The sequence below is a fragment of the Dama dama genome, chromosome 21 (assembly GCF_033118175.1).
Source record: "Dama dama isolate Ldn47 chromosome 21, ASM3311817v1, whole genome shotgun sequence".
Classification (NCBI taxonomy): Eukaryota; Metazoa; Chordata; class Mammalia; order Artiodactyla; family Cervidae; genus Dama; species Dama dama.
In genome coordinates this window covers 69103484-69124023 of record NC_083701.1, presented here as the reverse complement: position 1 = coordinate 69124023, position 20540 = coordinate 69103484, and the positions used below count along the sequence as shown (strand labels likewise).

At 35.8% G+C, this 20540-nt stretch overlaps 1 protein-coding gene across 6 annotated transcripts in view; it reads right to left on the bottom strand.

Annotated features, from left to right (window-relative positions):
* The window catches only part of TRIQK (triple QxxK/R motif containing), a 101907-nt gene that overhangs the window by 7357 nt on the left and 74010 nt on the right, over positions 1-20540 (bottom strand). For all 6 annotated transcript variants that reach the window (XM_061123804.1, XM_061123805.1, XM_061123802.1 and 3 more), the window contains one exon: positions 1017-1102. In XM_061123804.1, coding sequence (XP_060979787.1) covers positions 1017-1102 — 86 coding nt within the window. The remainder of the gene's footprint in view (positions 1-1016; positions 1103-20540) is intronic.

Below are 20540 nucleotides of genomic sequence, written 5' to 3'. Positions count from 1 at the left end.
TCATCTCTCTTTTAAACAAAAAGGTGATTCCCTTTTTTTTTTTTTTTTTCGTTAAAAACCTACACACAGAACTAAGTGAGGAGATTGTATTGTGAAAACATACCACAGCACACGGCAATGCTTGATCAAAATCAGCAATCAGGAGTAAAAAGAAGGCAGTGTTTTGTGATCATAATAGCAAATTCTGGAAGACAACCAAATATATCATCTGGCAGTTCAACAGCTGTTACAGCTTGGTAGTAATACCTTGGCATTTGCTATAAGCTATAACTTAGAAAAATTGATTTTTCATCTGCCAGATAAAAACCAAAATCTCCTTTTAACATTTTAATATTTAAATAAAATATATGTACTAGCCACTTTAATTTTACACATTTGACAGTGGAGCCACCAAAATAATTTTTCTATTTATAGTTTAATTTTACTCTAAATACTTGGCAGAGTTGACATGAGTAATAATGTAAATGTAATTTTGTTGAACTTCATTGTGATAGCACATTGGATTATCTGTTAACATCATTCTCAATAGCTTTTATCCTTCTTAAGCAGTTAAAACACTGGTTTTTTAAAAGAACATGTCTGGGAACATCATTAGAATTTCATCATCGAGAGTACTGACAACTAACACATGAGCAAAATTATGTATTTTAGTGATCTAAGTATACACAATTATAATTAAAATATAAACCACCATAAAATGAAATTTTCTGCAAATGAGAAAAGTTTTTGATCCAGGCCACATATAGCACTGAAGTGAAACAGAAGCTACAGAAAAAGTAAGTTGCAACTTTAAGTGTAACTGGTTCTCTTAAGTGATATTGGGTCTTAATCTAAGATCTGATAAAATCTAAGGATGTTTCTCATTAAGTAAATTCTTTTCAAAAGCCTCTAATTCTGGCATTTGACTTAGATTTTGAAATGTCATAAAACATTTAGAATTCAACATTTATGCAATCCATTTTAGAAATGAAGTGGCAGGCAATATATCAAATTTTAAAGTTATCAAATATAGGTACCTTTATGCCAATTGCTGTTTTCTTTGCTTCTGCTTTTAATTTAGTTGCTCGTAAAATAGGTTTGGTTTTTTTATAATCCTGTTTACCTAAAAAGAAATAATTTCAGACAATGAGCTATAATTCAAGTTTAATAGCCATCTGAAATGTCAAAGAACTTTTAAATAGAGTAAACCTGGAACACAAAGTTGCAAAGTAATTCCCAGTTACAGAAACCATAAACTTTTCACCCTAAAAGGTCAACTTTTCTTTTTCCTACTTTGTCAGGAAGAAGACTTGACAGACATACTCAGTTTCCTGTGAAGTGAATATCAACAAAAATTAAAAAAAAAAAAAAATCCCTTTAGAGAATAAAAGCAAAGAGCATCTGGAGCACTTGGAGACAAATATGGAAATAAATGAATATACATACGATCCCATTAAATAGGTAAGGTTAACTGTCTTCATCCTGGAGAAGGGCATGGCAACCCACTCCAGTATCCTTGCCTGGAGAATGCCCATGGACAGAGGAGCCTGACGGGCTACAGTCCATGGGGTCACAAAGAGTTGGAGACAATCGAAGTGACTTAACATGCAGGGAAACAATTTTGTCTTGGTAACTGAAGAGTAACAGTTTATTAGAAATTTTATTATGGATATATCAAATATTCAATAGCCAATTTGAGAAGTATCCTCCAGCTTTCTCTAGGTAAGATATTGAAGACTGATCTGTAAATAATTAACCTTCAATTCATTAGAAAAAAATATTTAACTTCTGTTTGTTATCAATGGAGGACAGAATAAATATGGCTTGATACATGATGTAGGTAGCTATATTGAAATATTAGTTTCAATCTTCTTAACAGTTTATTAGAAATTTTATTATGGATATATCAAATATTCAATAACCAATTTGAGAAATATCCTCAAGCTTTCTCTAGGTAAGATATTGAAGACTGATCTGTAAATAATTAACTTTCAATTCATTAGAAAAAAATAATTCTGTTTGTTATCAACGGAGGACAGAATAAACATGGCTTGATACATGGTGCACGGTAGCTATATTGAAATATTAGTTTCAATCTTCTTTTCCAAATTTAACAACCAAAAATGAACAAAATTGAGTTAGAGTCACAAAATTTGCTTTATTCTGTGTGCCATCTGGTGACCCCACTAGTGAATAACAAAAGAGCTATTACACAGTCTGTGAGGAAAATAGATTTAGCAACAGTAACAGCAACAAAAGCATTGACTAGGATAACATACATTTTTTTGTTAACCAAACTCTTAGCTAAGAATTGAGTCAAATGAGTGTCACATATAAGCATATGTCATTCTGAGTGGGAATTAACATTTGACCATTTAATCTCTTTGAGTATTTTATATTCTCTTATTTGGCCACACTGAAGTAAATCTGAAAGCAGTTAATATAAAGGATATCATCAAAGTGTGATGTGCAATATATTTCTTAACCAGTTTGCTAATGATTCAAAAGTATCTTTAAAATTGTATTAGATTTTTAGAATTAGAAATGGCAGGGAGAAGTGAAACAAATAGATTGGAATAATGAAGAAATGCCGTGCTTGTGTTTGTTAGATAAAAGTATTTGTTACATAAAAATATTTGTTTGGCTGAAGAATTATGTTTTTATTAAAGAAGAGTGTATGCTATTTCCTTAACTGTATGGTATAACAATCATTCTGGATCTATGAGCATCCAGAAGTCTAATAAATATTATTTGATGGTAGAGCTTAATGATCCAGAAATGAGCCAATTGTAAGAATGTATATCAAATGATCTAAATTTAAATTATGCAATGAACAAAATACAGAAAAATATTACTCTGACCCATTTTAAATTAGCAACATTTAATTTTGCTGAAAAAAAACCTTGACAAGTATTCACTCTGATTTCACATCTCAATAGTCAAACATCTCAATAGTCAAACTATTCATGTCATTATTCCTGCTGAGATATAAACAGTTCAGAACAATGAAACTGGTGACACATCAAATGTTTCCACTCATGGTTACAAAGCAAGTTTCTAAAGAGAATCTAAAGAGAAATTTCATTATTATGGATATGAAGCCAAGGAGTCATTTCTTATATTATCATATATATGCCCTAAAATAAACTCTGGATGCAAGAGGGACAAAATAAATAAGCAAAAAAGAATTATCTTAACCCATTTGCTTTTCATAGACATACAATATTTTGGATGATGTGTCTGTCATAAAATTGATACAAAAATGGCTAAAAGAGTCAATGTTAAAGTGGGATTTTATCATTCTACTTCACTTGCCATTGGTTAAATAATACATTCTATTTCAATTCAACTCCTATAATCTCTTAAAGAATAATATTTATAGATTTATATTAAAGTTGATACAAACATTTGAAGCTATATTTATAATAAATAGTTTTAAAAATTATTGCATACCTAATACTTTAAAAAGTGCATCTGTCATTAATGTAGCATTCTCTTTGCCGACTATGATATCCAAAAGTATATATTGCAAAATTCATTCTACTAAGGGAAAACATTTACAGGGACATCTGCTAAGTTCTTTATAACTAAAACCAGATCTTTCCTCTATATCCAATGAGAATTTTAACATTTTAATTTTTTATTGCTTCAAAAAATACCTATGCCCACATGATCATAAAAATATAAAAAAAGAAGCTCTTGACTTTACTTACTTACCCCTAGGAAAAAACACTTTTATATAATCTAGATTTTATATGTAGACAAACTCTGAAATACAATTGGATCTGATTCTGATTATATCAATAACACAATTACCAAAGTAGCAATTTAGCAATTGCTCACTATATTTTATATGAGAGAAATTCAAGTCCATGAAGCTAATACAGGGTCTCAATCATCTCATTTTTCTCTTCTCATTTTCACTAATCATCATATTTCCATATTTGAATTTCCCATGATATAGTTTAAGTAGCAAAAGTTATCTCCCTCAACAAAAGCATCTCCATAATTTCTGATGGACTGATTTATGCCTTTTTCCAATATAATCCTATTATTTCATGTTTAAATTATCATACAGTAAAGTCAACATTTTTTTCTTTTGGTGTACAGTTATATGAATTTTAATGCTTATATACAGATTCATGTAATTACTACTACAGTCTGGATATAGAAAATTTATATTGGGTTAGCCAAAAGCTTCATTTGTATTTTTCCATAACATCTTACAGAAAGCTCTCTGACACTATCCTTCTACACTCACCCTCCCTCTGACCCATAATTCCTGGCAACAACTGCTCTATTGTCTGTTTCTCTAGCTTGGTCTTTTCAATAATGTGGCAATAATGTGACAAGGGCTTTTTTATTCAGCATCAGTTCAGTTCAGTTCCTCAGTCGTGTCTGATTCTTTGTGACCCCATGGACTGCAGCACGCCAGGCTTCTCTGTCCATCATTTACTCCTGGAGCTTACTCAAACTCATGTCCACCTAGTCGGTGATGCCATCCAACCATCTCATCCTCTCATCCCCTTCTCCTCCTGCCTTCACCCTTCCCAGCATTAGGGTCTTTTCTAATGAGTCAGTTCTTCCCATCAGATGGACAAAGTATTGGAGTTTCACCTTAAGCATCAGTACTTCCAATGAATATTCAGAGCTGATTTCCTTTAGAATTGACTGGTTTGATCTCCCTGAAGTCCAAGGTACTCTCAAGAGTCTTCTCAAAACCAGAGTTCAAAAGCATCAATTCTTCAGCACTCAGCATTCTTTACAGTCCAACTTGCACATTCATGCATGACTACTGGAAAAGCTATGGCTTTGACTAGACAGACCTTTGTCGGCAAAATCTCGTCTCTGCTTTTTAATATGCTTTCTAGGTTGGTCATAGCTTTTCTTCCAAGGAGAAGGCATCTTTTAATTTTATGGCTGCAGTGATTCTGAAGCCAAAGAAAATCCAGTTTTTCACTGTTTCCATTGTTTCCCCATCTATTTGCCATGAAGTGATGGGACCGGATGTCATGATCTTAGTTTTCTGAATGTTGAGTTTTAAGCCAGCTTTTTCACTCCTATTTCACTTTCATCAAGAGGTTCTTTAGTTCTTCTTCACTTTCTGCCTTAAGGGTGGTGTCATCTGCCTATCTGAGGTTATTGATATTTCCCCAGAAACCTTGATTCCAGCTTGTGCTTTATCCAGCCCGGCACTTATGATGTACTCTGCATATAAGTTAAACAAGCAGGGTGACAATATACAGCCTTGACAAATTCCTTTCCTGATTTGGAACCAGTTTGTTGTTCCATGTCCAGTTCTAACTGTTGCTTCCTGATCTGCATACAGATTTCTCAGGAGGCAGGTAAGGTGGTCTGGTATTCCCATCTCTTTCAGAATTTTCCCCAGTGTGTGGTGATCCACACAGTCAAGGGCTTTCCCATAATCAATAAAGCAGAAATAAATGTTTTTCTGGAACTCTCTTGATTTTTCAATGATTCAATGGCTGTTGCCAATCTGATCTCTGGTTCCTCTCCCTTTTCTAAAACCAGCTTGAACATCTGGAAGTTCACGGTTCTCGTACTGTTGAAGCCTGGCTTAGAGAATTTTGAGCATTACTTTGCTAGCGTGTGAGATGAGTGCAATTGTGTGGTAGTTTGAGCATTCTCTGGCATTGCCTTTCTTTGGGATTGGAATGAACACAGACCTTTTCCAGTCCTGTGGCCACTGCTGAGTTTTCCAAATTTGCTGGCATATTGAGTGCAGCACATCACAGCACATGCTTTCACAGCACCATCTTTTAGGATTTGAAATAGCTCAACTGCAATTCCATCACCTCCACTAGCTTTGTTCATAGTGATGTTTCCTAAGGCCCACTTGACTTCCCATTTCAGGATGTCTGGCTCTAGGTGAGTGATCATGTTTACCTTTAAAAATATTGCCAAATCATCTTCCAGTTTGGTTGCATTCACGCCGGCAACAAATAAGAGTTCTGAAAGTTTTTCATCACCATTAGCACTTGGTATTATTGTATCTAGGTTATCTATTTTTTTCAGTGTATGACTGCCCATAGTATTCCCTTATGAATGTTAAAGTTGCTCAGTCATGTCTGACTCTTTGCAACCCCATGGACTATACAGACCATGGTATTCTCCAGGCTACAATACTGGAGTGGGTAAGCTGTTCCCTTGTCCAGCTCTCCAAGCTGGTTGGGGAGCTTCCCAACCCAGGAATTGAACTGGGGTCTCCTGCATTGCAGATGGATTCTTTACCAACTGAACTATCAGGGAAGCCTATATTCCCTTACAATTCATGGTATAGTTGTAAGATTGATAATATACTGGTTTATTTTATTATTGGTATTAGTAATATTTTTCCTTTTTTTCCCCTTAATAGTCTAACTAAAGATTTTTCAATTTCATCTGTCTTTCTAAATAACAAGGCTTGTGTTTTATTGATTTCTTTCTACTGATTTTCTTTTTGGTATTATATTTCCACTCTAATCTTTCTTATTTCCTTCCTTCAGATTCCTTTGAGTTCAGTTTGCTCTTCTTTTTCTATTTTTTTTAGATAGAGATGAAGGTTATTGATTTGAAATCTTTTTTATTAATATAGTCATTAACAGCTATAAATTTACCTCTAAGTACTGCTTTATTAGTATCTAATAAATCAGAAAGGAGAAGAAAAAAAATATACAAAAACACTTGTAGATATATTTACCTATGAAGTCACCTTTATTGATGTTAGCTTATTTTTTCTTTGTGGATTCTAATTACCATCTTATGTATTTCGATTTCAGTCTACAGAACTTCCTCAAGTGTTTCTCGTAGGGTAAGTGTGCTATTGACAGATTTTCTGATTTTGTTTATCCAAGAACACATTGATTTCTCCATTTTTTAAAGGACAGTTTTGCTTGACATAGAATGCTTGATTGGCATTCCTTTGCTTTCAGCACATTGATTCACTGTTTATGTCTGACTTTCAACAATTTTATTATGTGTGGACCTCTTTCAGTTTATCTTACTCAAAATTTTGTGAGGTTATTGAATATACAAATTAAAGTTTTTCATCATATCAGAGAAGGTTTTGGACATTATTTTTTCAAATATTATTTTTGACCCTCTCTCTTCTTCCTCTTATTCTAGAACTATTATTATACGTAGACTTGTAGGCAGGATAGAGTCCTGCAGGTATCTGTGGCTCTATTCCTATTTAACTACATTTTATTCATTACTTTTATGTAATGTTTTTTAGACTGCATAATCTCAATAACCTCTCTTCATGTTCCCTGTGTCTCCTATAAGGTTAAACCTACTGTGAAGCCCTTTAAGTGAAATTTTTATGTTTATCGTTATATTTTTTCAACTCTAGAATTCCTATTTCCTTAGATACATAATTTACATTTCTATAATAATTATTCTCTTTTTGTTGAGACATCATTGTCATACATCAAGTCTTTAGACATGGTTTTCTTTAATTTTTTGAACATATTTAAAATGACTGATTTAAAGTCTTCGTCTAGTAAGTCCAAAGTTTGAGCTTCATTGTGGACAGTTTCTATCCTTTTTCTTTGTATGGACCATAATTTGCTAAATTTTTTTGTTCCATACTTTTTGTAGAAAACAGATGTCTACAAAATAATGTTATGTGGCAACAGTTTAAAAATGTAAAATGGCAACTCTCAAAACAGATCTCCCCTGGGATGTGTTGTTACTGGTCTTTGTTCTTCTTTTATTGGTCTTAGTGTTTGTCTGTTTGTTTGTTTAGTGACTTTCACGGGCTAATTCTATAGTCTGTATTCTTTGTCATACGGAGACACTTGGCTTAACGTTCATCTAGAAACTGGATAGATATTTTCTTAAATGTCTTGAACCAGTAAGCCTTCCAGGTGTGTTGAAGAGATGTTTCATGCTTTAACAGGACATTATAATTTGCCTTAGCCTTCACTTCCTGCTAGCGTCCTCAAGATCAGTAAGAAGTGAGAGTTGATAGCTTCCCCAGGTCTTTACTGGACATGGCATAGCCCTCCACAGGTTCATGACTTTCTAGATTCCCAAAAATCTGTATCAGGGATTTTCAAAGACACTATGAACATCGCACTGCCCAGTCTAAAAGAATTTTTTTTTTTTTTAGGTCAGCCTCATACTAGTCCCAACTAATAATGCTGCCCCAGGCAGTTGTGATATTAAATGCTTGCCACAGATTGTATTTCCCAAATGCCATCAGGAAAGGACACAGAATGAGCTATAAGGCAGGTCAAATAAAGATGAGTTCTGAGAATGGGGATATTCAGTGAGTTGCCAGACAACTCACTGTGGTCAAATAGTGACAGTTCTCAGAGGATGGGATTTGGGGCAGCCCCAAACCCACTCCACCTTCTACAGTGACTGCAGGATGCTGTTTTTCATGACTATTATTATCAATGTAAGGTTGAGGAGAGAAAGATAGGACTAAGGCGAGTTGAACAAAACAAAGCTTGATGTTTTACTCAGAGTTGGCTGCTTTTCTCAAATAAATATTCTTGCACTGTTTTAAAATTTTTGTTAATTTATAGATTTTTTTTAAAAAGTTGACTTTGACAATTTTCCCCATTATTCTTGCTTTTATAGAGGAGCAAGCTTTTTTAAATTTAATTTTTAAGCTTTTTTACAATGTTTTGTTGGTTTCTGCTGTTCAGTTCTGTTCAGTCACTCAGTCATGTCTGACTCCTTGCGATCCCATGGACTGCAGCACAGCAGACTTCCCTGTCTATCACCAACTCCCAGAGCTTACTCAAACTCATGTCCATGGAGTTGGTGATGCCATCCAACCATCTCATCCTCTATTGTCCCCTTCTCCTCTTGCCCCCAATCCCTCCAGCATCAGGGTCTTTTCCAATGAGTCAACTCTTCACATGAGGTGGTCAAAGTATTGGACTTTCAGCTTCAACATCAGTCCTTCCAATGAATATTCAGGATTGATATCCTTTAGGATGGACTGGTTGGATCTCCTTGCAGTTCAAGGGACTCTCAAGAGTCTTATCCAACACCACAGTTCAAAAGCATCAACTCTTCGGTGCTCAGCTTTCTTTATAGTCCAACTCTCACATCCATACATGACCATTAGAAAAACCATAGCCTTGACCAGATGGACCTTTGTTGGCAAAGTAATGTCTCTGATTTTTAATATGCTGTCTAGGTTGGTCATAATTTTTCTTCCAAAGAGTAAACATCTTTTTATTTCCTGCAGTCACCATCTGCAGTGATTTTGGAGCCCCCAAAAATAAAGTCTCTCACTGTTTCCACTGTTTCTCTATCTATTTGCCATGAAGTGATGGGACCAGATGCCACGATATTTGTTTTCTGAATGTTGAGTTTTTTTTTTTTTTTGAATTTTTGAGTTTTAAGCCAACTTTTTCACTCTCCTCTTTCACTTTCATCAAGAGGCTCTTTAGTTCTTCACTTTCTGCCATAAGGGTGGTGTCATCTGCATATCTGAGGTTACTGGTATTTCTCCCAGCAACGTTGATTCCAGCTTGTGCTTCATCCAGCCCAGCATTTCTCATGATGTACTCTGCATATAAGTTAAATAAGCAGAGTGACAATATACAGCATTGACGTACTTCTTTTCCTATTTGGAACCAGTCTGTTGTTCCATGTCCAGTTCTAACTGTTGCTTCCTGACCTGCATACAGATTTCTCAAGAGGCAGGTCAGGTGGTCTGGTATTCCCATCTCTTTCAGAATTTTCCATAGTTTATTGTGATCCACACAGTCAAAGGCTTTGGCATAGTCAATAAAGCAGAAATAGATATTTTTCTGGAACTCTCTTGCTTTTTCAATGATCCAGCAGATGTTGGCAATTTGATCTCTGGTCCTCCTGCCTTTTCTAAAACCAGCTTGAAATCTGGAACTTCACAGTTCACATATTGTTGAAACCTGGCTTGGAGAATTTTGAGCATTACTTTACTAGTGTGTGAGATGCGTGCAATTGTGAGGTAGTTTGAGCATTCTTTGGGATTGTCTTTCTCTGGGATTGGAATGAAAACTGACCTTTTCTAGTCCTGTGGCCACTGCTGAGTTTTCCAAATTTGCTGGCATATTGAGTGCAGCACTTCCACAGCATCATCTTTCAGGATTTGAAATAGCTCAACTGGAATTCCATCACCTCCACTAGCTTTGTCTGTAGTGATGCTTCCTAAGGCCCACTTGACTTCCCATTCCAGGAGGTCTGGCTCTAGGTGAGTGATCACACCACCGTGATTATCTGGGTCATGAAGATCTTTTTTTGTACAGTTCTTCTGTGTATTCTTACCACCTCCTCTTAATATCTTCTTCTTCTGTTAGGTCCATACCATTTCTGTCCTTTATTGAGCCCATCTTTGCATGAAATGTTCCCTTGTTTTCTGCTGTACAACAATACAAATCAGCCATAATTTTATATATCTATATGTACCAATCACCTCCCTTTTGAACCTCCCTCCCTTCCCCACAACTCTCCCCTCTAGGTCATCACAAAGGGCCAGGCTGGGCTCCCTGTGCTACACAGCAAGCTAAGAGAAAGCTATCTTACGCCTGATAGTATATATATGTTGATGCTACTTATTCCATTAGTCCCATTCTTTTCCTCCCGCACTGTGTCTACAAGTCCATTCTCTATATGTGTCTCCATTCATTCTGTGCAATTAGGTTTATATATATATATATGTATATATATATATATAAATATACTATATCTGTTTTCCTCTTTCTGACATACCTCACTCTGTGTAACAGGCTCTAGGTTCATCCACCTCACTAAAACTGACTCAAATATATTCCTTTTTTATGGCTGAGCAATATTCCATTGTATATAAGTACAACTTCTTCACCCATTCATTTGTCAATGGACATCTATGTTGCTTCCATGTCCTGGCTATTGTAAACAGTGCTGCCATGAACACTGGGATACATGTGTCTTTTTCGATTACTGATTTTTAGGGTTTACGCCCAGTAGTGGGGTTGCTGGATCATATTATAGATTTATTCCCAGTTTTCTAAGGGATCTCCATACTGTTCTCCATAATAACTGTATCAGTTTACATTTCTACCAACTGTAGGGTAATAAATGTATCAGTTTACAATTCCAGCAACTGTAGGAGGGTTCCGTTTTCTCCACATCCTCTCCAGGATTTTGTTGTTTGTAGATTTCTTTTATGATAGTCATTCTAACCAGTCTGAGGTGATACCTCATTGCATTTTTGATTTGCATTTCTCAAATAATTAGTGATGAGCATCTATTCATGTGTTTATTGTCCATCCGTATGTTTAGGAAAACACACTTTTGAGGTCCTTACTTTCCATTCAAGAAATGCTTCTCTTCCATCATTTTACCTTTAATATCATTATATTCGAAGTGAGTTTCTTATCTCCAGCCTATATTTAGGCCTATATAAAATTTCAATCTGAAAATCCTTTGTCCTTTCATTGGTATGCTTAGAAGATACAGTTAATGAAGGGCTTCCCCAGTGGCTCGGCAGTAAAGAATCTGCCTGCAATGCACGAGTCACAGGAGATACATATTCAATCCTTGGGCAGGAAGATCCCCCAGAGGAGGGAATGACAACCCACTCCAGTATTCTCGCCTGAAAAATCCCAAGGACAGAGAAGCCCAGAGGGTAGTCCATGGGATTGCAAAGAGTCGGGCATGACTGAAGCGACCGAGCACGAGCGTGAGCATTTAATGAAACTATTAACACATTTTTATTTAGATCTACCATTTTATTCTTGTTTTCTTTTCTTTCTTTTGATTTCCTCTGTTGGACTGCTCATGCCCTTTTTTGAATTATTTGAATATTTTTCAATATTACATTCAAATCATATATTGTATTTTGATATATCTCTTAGAATAATGTTTCAATACCTTCCTAAGAGATTCTAAAATATACACTTATATTTTAAGAGTATAATTCAAATCAATATTTTATACAATTTCCTATTTTAAACATATTATATATCATTAAAAATTTTAACATGCAATCCAATACATTCCACATTATAATAAAATGTAAACAAGCAACACATTGTTTTTTAGTACTAGATTTATTAGTTCTTTCCCCTTTTGACTTTTCTGTGCATATATTTTATTGTTTTGGACATATGTCATAGGTTAGGAAAGTTGTTTCCATTATATGTAAATGATTTTTATTAATCCACGCCTTTAAATGTCTGCAAAGAATTATACAAGTGAATATACTATTGTAGAACAGATGTATTTTCCTTAAAAATGCTAGGCAAGAGACTGGTGTCCCTGTTTGATGCATGTGCTTATTATAGCTTAACTGTTTTGCAATAAAAAGTGAAAGGCACATGCATAGTTACGACGACTATCATACTTGGTTACTGAAACTTTATGTTCGTGATAAAACCTGCAAGTTGTCCTTAGATAATACTTGTATTTTAGTTCTGGAATAAAATTTCTAACTACTCTTCTGTCAAATGTTGTATTCAGTTTAGTTGAAGAATAGCTTTAGCTAGATCTGTACTACTAAAAAGTTACATTATTCTCTGGGACAACCTTGCGGGCTGGGACTGGGTGGGAGGTGGAGGGAGGCTCAAGAGGCAGACGACATATGTATGCCTGTGACTGATTCATGTTGATGCACGGCAGAAACCAACCCAATATTTAAAGCAATTATCCTCCAATTAAAAATAAGCATTTTTTCTAAAGTTACATTATTATTTTAACTATTTATTTATATTAAAGGAATTTTCTTGATATAGTAAAACTGAAACAAATGCAGGAATAAATGTAATGTTCAGGTTGATAAATGATGACAAGTGCCACTCCTAATCCTCAATCTCAATTACCTTCATCAAAACAGCAATAACACTCTGTCTGATTTTCTCTAAAGTAACTACATATTAAAACTTAAACTTATGAGATATATATACTAATGAAATGTCATCTTTGTATGTTTAAAATAAAATTGCAAAACCAATATTCTAATAAAAATTCTGTGACATGTAAAACAGTTTTTATGCCTTAGTAAGAATATAGATTCAATTATCCATTACATATAATTCTTAAAAATAAATATTAATATACATTTAGATGACTATACTACTAATATTGCCAATACAAATAGAAAATTTCTCTGAAATCCTGACATTGAATGTTAAAATTCCTTCAGTACTATCTGAAATAGAGTGTGTTTCTGTCAATATCTCATTATAAAGGTTCTCCATTTGTATGTAACATCTAAGATAATTATTAGGAAGAAATTAAAGAAGCCTTCCCCAAATATGCTAATGATATAGCTAAGTAATGTACTTGGGGCAATAAAACATTAACTTTCATGTCAATCACTGGACTTGTAGTAATTTATATAAGGGAAAAAAACACTTGAATATGTAAACTTTGCTATTTATGTTGCATAATAGAATTTAGCAACTTTCTTCAAAATTCAAAATAATCTGCATTTTAAAAATCAATCTGGGAATACCAGACCACCTTATCTGCCTCCTGAGAAACCTGTATGCAGGTCAAGAAGTAACAGTTAGAACCCAACATGGAACAACAAACTGGCTCAAAATTGGGAAAGGAGTATGGCAAGGTTGTATATTGTCACCCTGCTTATTTAAGTTATATGTAGAGTACATCATGCAAAATGCCAGGCTGGATGAAGCATAAGATGGAATCAAGATTGCTAGGAGAAATAGCAACAACCTCAGATATACAAATGATATCACCCTGATGTCAGAAAGCAAAGAGGAACTGAACAGCCTCTTGAAGGTGAAAGAGAGTGAAAAGCTGGCTTAAAACTCAACAAACAAATATCGTATATTAATGTGTGTGTGTGTGTGTGTGTGTGTGTGTGTGTGTGTGTGTATGGAATCTAGAAGGACGGCACTGATGAGCCTGTTCTCAGAGCAGTACAGGAGACGCAGACATGGAGAAGAGACTTATGGACAATGTGGAGGAGAAGAGGGAGAGGGTGAGATGGATGGAGAGTCCTATGGAAAAGTATACGCCGACATATGTAAGTAGTGAGCCAATGGGAATCTGCCGTATGACTCGGGGAACTCAAAGTGGGGCTCTGTAATAACCTAGAGGGGTGGGAATGCGTGGGGGGTGGGGGGAGATTTAAGAGGGAGGGAACATATGTACACGCATGGTTAATTCATGTTGATGTATGACAGAAATCAAACCAATATTGTAAAGCAAACATCATTAATTAAAAATAAATATTAAAAAAAACAAACCTCAGCATCCACAAAACCAAGATTATGGCATCTGGTCCCATCACTTCATGGCAAATAGATGGGGAAACAAATGGAAAGAGGGGCAGGTTTTATTTTCTTGGACTCCAAAATCACTGTGGACAGTGACTGTAGCCAGGAAATTAAAAGATTTTGTTCCTAGGAAGAAAAGCTATGACTAAACTTGACAGTGTATTAAAAAGCAGAGACATCACTTTGCTAACCAAGGTCCATATAGTCAAAGCTATGGGTCTTCCAGGAATCATGTATGGATATGAGAGCTGGACCATAAAGAAGGCTGGGTGCTAAAGAATTGATGCTTTTGAACTGTGGTGTTGGAGAAGACTCTTGAGAGTTCCTTGGACTGCAAGGAGGTCAAACCAGCCAATCCTAAAGGAAATCAGTTCTGAATATTCATTGGAAGGACTGATGCTGAAGCTGAAGCTCCAATACTTTGGCCACCTGATTTGAAGAGCAGACACATTAGAAAAGGCCCTGATGCTGGGAAAGATTGAAGGCAGGAGGAGAAGGGGACGGCATAGGATGAGATGGTTGGAGGCATCACTGAAGCAATGGACATGAGTTTGAGCAAACTCCAGGAGATGGTGAAGGGCAGGGAAGCCTGGCGTGCTGCAGTCCATGGGGTTGCAAAGAGTCGGATACAATTTAGTGACTAAACAACAATCTGAATCTAATGCTGAAAAATGGGCATTTCAAATGAGTAACATTAAAATTTTCATTTTCACACAGGAAATCTATATTATAAAACTTCTCTTTGAACAAATATTAGCAACTGATTATCAAGTCACTATGACTGTACACATATATATTGAATAGCTTATTTTGGCTAGCAAGTAACAAAATATTATCATCTATAAGGAAATATAAAAGTTAAATCTGTATGTCTATATATCTATAATATTTTTTTAAATTTTTTCACCTGTATCCAAGCTCTTAATTACAGGAAACATTATTTTTATGGTTAGCAGATAGAGTTGCTAGATTCTCTGAGAACAGTATTGTAAATACTGTAATATCAGAACATATCACAATTTTTTTAGTTAATCTTATACCAAAGAATAACTGACAATGTTCACAATTGGTCCCAAGAACTCATATTTTCTTAAACAGTGCTTTAATTCACTCATTAAAAATTATTTATTGAGCACTTACACTAGATAGAAACAGTGTTCAACGTACTGAAAATGAAAGTTTGGCAAAACAGACCAAATGCCTGTTATCTTGAACCCTGTAAAAAGATGGATAATAAGCACATAAAAAGAATAGTTCAATTTGCCGGGTAATGAAAAGCACTAAAGAGAAAAACCCAGTTGGCAAGGGGCAGAAAACAATAGCAAAAGATGTATTGTTTCGGGTAGAGTCGTCAGGAAAGGCCTTCTTGATACAGCACTTGGCATTATCAGTTGATGTCACTTATCCAGATAGTTGAACGAATTTAGGAAGTCATGTGGATACCTGTTGGAAGCGATTCCAAATACTGGCAGATAGAGCTATAAAGACTCAGAAAACACGAACTTTTTGAGGAGGTCAAAATGTCACTAAAGTTTCTCAAGTCAGAAAGAGAACTTAATAGGTAATAAAATTTAAAAGTTCAATGTCTGATGTCAGGCTTAAATACCAAGTGTCAATATCTGAGATACAGCCCCAAATAATATCCTTGGAAAAAGGCAAAATCTCCAGCTTGGTTCCCTGACATGTTATGTGAGAGCTTTAGAAAGTAAGAGTGAAGTAGAAATATTATTCCCCTTGCTTCTCAAGTGGTAAATCAAAGGGAATGCATATTCCTGGAGAAGTTTCAGCAACTGACTATATCATGAAAAACGAAATATGCACTTACACTGATTATTTTCACAAATCTATTTATTTCCTCACTGTCTAGTTGGTCTTAGAGACTAACTGAATAATCTTAAATCTACTGTGGTAGAATCTTTTTAATGCACTTGTTTAGTCGCTAAGTTGTGCGATGCCGTGGACTATAGCACACCAGCCTCCTCTGTCCTCTGTTATCTTCCAGAGTTTATTCAAATTCATATTCACTGAGTCAGTGATGAACATGACTAACAATCTAACCATCTCGTCCTCTGCCACTCCCTTCTGCTTTTGCCTTAAATATTTCCCAGCATCAGGAACTTTCCCAGTGAGTTGGCTCTTTGCATCAGGTGGCCAAAGTATTGTAGCTTCAGCATCAGTCCTTCAAATGAATATTCAGGCTTGATTTCCTTTAGGATTGACTAATTTGATATCCTTCTAGTCAAAGGAACTCTCAAGAATCTTCTCCAGCACCCCAGTTGGAAAGCATCAATTCTTCAGTGGTCAGATTTCTTTATGGTCCAACTCTCATATCTGTACAAATGATTGGAAAAACCATAGCTTTAACTATATGGACTTTTGTTAGCAAAGTAATGTCTCTGCTTTTTAACCTAGATACACAGTCTAGGTTAATTACAGCTTTCCTTCCAAGGAGCAAGCATCTTTTAATTTCATGCCTGCAGTCACCGTCTGCAGTGATTTTGGAGCCCAAGAAAATAAAATCTGTCACTGCTTCCACTTTTTCCTCTTCTATTTGCCATGAAGTGATGGAACTGGATGTCATATCTTAGCTTTTTGAATGCTGAATTTTAAGCCAGCTTTTCCACTTTCCTCTTTCATCCTCATCAAGGGGCTCTTAGTTCCTCTTCGTTTTTTGACATTAGAGTGGTATCATCTGCGTATCTGAGGCTGTTGGTATTTCTCCTGACAATCTTGATTCCAGCTTGTGATTCATTCAGCTCAGCATTTTGCATGATGTACTCTGCATATAAGTCAAATAAGCAGGGTGAAAATGCACAGTCTTGTCGTACTCCTTTCCCAATTTGGAACCAGTCAGTTGTTCCATGACCAGTTCTAACTGTTGATTCCTGACTCATACAGGTTTCTCAAGAGACAAGTAAGGTGGTCTGGTACTTCTGTTTAAGAATTTTCTCCAGTTTTTGTGATTCACACAGTCAAAGACTTTAGCATAGTCAATGAAGCAATAGATGTTTTCCTGGAACTCCCTTGCTTTCTCTATGGTCCAATGAATGTCAGCAATTCGATCTCTGGTCCCTCTGACTCTTGAAATCCAGCCTGTACATCTGGAAGTTCTTGGTTCCCGTACTGCTGAAGCCTAGCTTGAAGGATTTTGAGCATAACCTTGCTAGCATGTGAAAAGAGTGCAACTGTATGGTAGTTTGCACATTTTTTAACATTGCCCTTCTTCGGGTCTGGAATGAAAACTGACCTTTTCCAGTCCTGTGGCCACTGCTGAGTTTTCCACGTTTGCTGACATATTGAGTACAGCACTTTCACAGCATCATCTTTCAGGATTTTAATAACTCAGTGGCATTCCATCACCTCCATTAGCTTTGTGGTAGTAATGTTTGTTTCCTAAGGCCCACCTGACTTCACACTTCAGGATGTCTGGCTCTAGGTGAGTGACCACACCATCTTGGTTTTTTTGGTCTTTAAGATCTTTTTGTAGTTCTATGTATTCTTGCCACCTCTTCTTATTCTCTTCTGCTTCTGTTAGGTTCTTACTCTTTCTGTCCTTTAATGTGCCCATCCTTGCATGAAATGTCCCCTTGATATCTCCAATTTTCTTGAAGAGATCTCTAGTCTTTTCCATTATATTGCTTTCCTCTGCTTCCTTGCATTGTTCATTTAAGAAGTCCTTATCTCTCCTTGCTATTCTCTGAAATTCTGTGCTCACTTGGGTATATCTTTCCCTTTTTTCCCTTTCCTTTTGCTTCTCTTCTTTCCTCAGCTATTTGTAAAGCCTCCTCAGACAACCACTTTGCCTTCTTATTCTAGCAGAATATAAATATCCTTTCCGTATGGTTGCAACTAGCTAATTAATCTACCCAATGAGTTTTTCTAAATTCTGATCACAGATACCATAAGAGACTATATACTTTTACTGGAAGGAACAGTAGTATACTGTTTGTATACTAAATAAACTCTCCATCTACTGCTATAATCTAATTCTGAGGGTAACTGCCTCACCAACCTGCAGGACATCATGACACTGGTAAGACATAAGCCTTGGAAAAGATATGAAAACTCTTCAGATATATATCATTCATTCTTATAAATATCATTCATATATATACACACACACATATATATATATATATATATAAAACTCATATATGGGCTTCCCAGTTGGCACTAGTGGTAAAGAAGCCACATGCCAATGCAGGAGACTTAAGAGAAATGGGTTGGATCCCTGAGTTGGGACAATCCCCTGGAGGAGGGCATGGCAACCCACTCCAGTATTCTTGCCTGGAGAATCCCATGGACAGAGGAGCCTGGTGGGCTAGAGTCCGTAGGGTCACAAAGAGTTGGACATGACTGAAATACCTTAGCATGCACTCATGCATTCATATATATATATATGAATATATATATGTGTTCATATATATATATATGAACATATGAACATATATATATATGAACACAGAACACAGAGCATTCTATTAAAAATACAGAAGCTTGTCAACTAAATTTGATTCATGGAATTGCATTGATTGGGAGCATATCAGGATTGTCTGCAAAAAATAAGTCAACTTGCTGCACTTGTCCCATATCTATCATTAAGAATGAAACATAGGCACAACTTCTTATAAAACTGGCATTACTTGATAATGTCAAATATCTATACATCTGATCCAACGTTTTTCTACAGTGTATATATTGCAGAGAAATTCTTGTGCCTGTGAACCAAAGAATAGACATGTCTGAAATTATTTATAGAAACTTTTTAATATCATTCATAGAGAAAAAACTGAGAATCACGCAATTGTCAAAACCAAGAGAATAGGCTGGAAAATATTGCTATAGTCACATGATGGATTATTATAAGGCATAGACAATGAATGAACCATATCACCATTTATCAATAAGAATAAAACTCAAAAATATGATGTTCAATAAGGGCAAGTTTTATGACAATATATACAGCATGATTTCATTTATATAAGTTCATAAACAAAAAATACATTGTTTAACATGTACCTAGGTGGAAGTTTCATAAATGAAATTAACACAAAATCAAGAAAGTGGTTCTCTCTCACAAATATAGCGGCATTGAGGGTGTTGCAATTGGGTAAGTGCATAAAGAAGTATATATCTGATATTTAACCTAGATAATGGATACATGGCTGCTTATGTAGTTGTCAAGCTTTTTAATCTATATGCATATTTTATGCATGGAGAGAACCTGAAAAGGTGCTAAGACATGGTACAATAAAAGTTCTCCAGTAGATTGCTGTGCAATTTCTTCTACCTCTTAGAACTTATGACATGGCATAGTCAGTGAAGCCTTAAGTGCATCTAGCTAACGGGGACATAGAAATAAGCCTTTAGTAGGTCCCAATAAAAAAGAAGTGGCAGTCTCTAGGGTTTTGAAACAATTCCATATACCCTTCAACAGGAAACAACTGCTATGAAACAACTCCTGGATTGCTACCAAGCTCTGATGAAGACTGACTATCAGATTATGAGACTCAGGGACCATCTGGCCTGAGCTACCAGTCATGAATTGGGAGTCATCTAATTCAACAAATCATAAAGTTGTATACCATTTTAGTAGTCTACAAAATGTATGTGGATGGTTCTTTAAAATATGTTGCATAATGGAAGTAAACTGCTATTTTGGAGGTGGTCCTAAAACACTATCTATAAGGGAAATCCTCCAGTGGCCAAAGTTTAAGTAGTACATTTTGTTGTATAGCTTACCTAGAAAGAGAGGTAACCTAAGAAAATACGTATTATTTTTTCCTGAATTGGAAACTGAGCCTTCTGCCTAATCAGTTTGGATTCTTCATGCCTATGAATAAACAGTAAAATGGGGATTCACAGTGCTGGGTGGGGTAACATTAATTATTATAATAATGTTTGTTATCAAGGAAAAAATGATTTGTTAATACACAGTGAGGGCTAAAAGAAATATGGAAAGCTGTGAAGGAACTCCTGGGTTAATTCTATGTATTGCTATGACCAAAGGTAGACTGTAATGACATAACTATACAGTCAACTGTAATCTTGGGCTTTTTAGGTGTCACTAGTTGTAAAGAACCCGCTGGCCAGTGCAGGAGACTTAAGAGACACAGGATCGATCCCTGGGTCGGGAAGATCCCCTGGAGAAAGCAGTGGCAACCCACTCCAGCACTCTTGCCTGGGAAGTCCCATGGACAGAGGAGCCTGGCGGGCTACAGTCCACAGGGCCGCATTGAGTTGGACACGACTGAGCAACTTCAGTTCAGCTTTTTGTTCCTGCACAACTGTAATCCAGAGATGATTTAAAGCATACAGGAGGATGTGCAT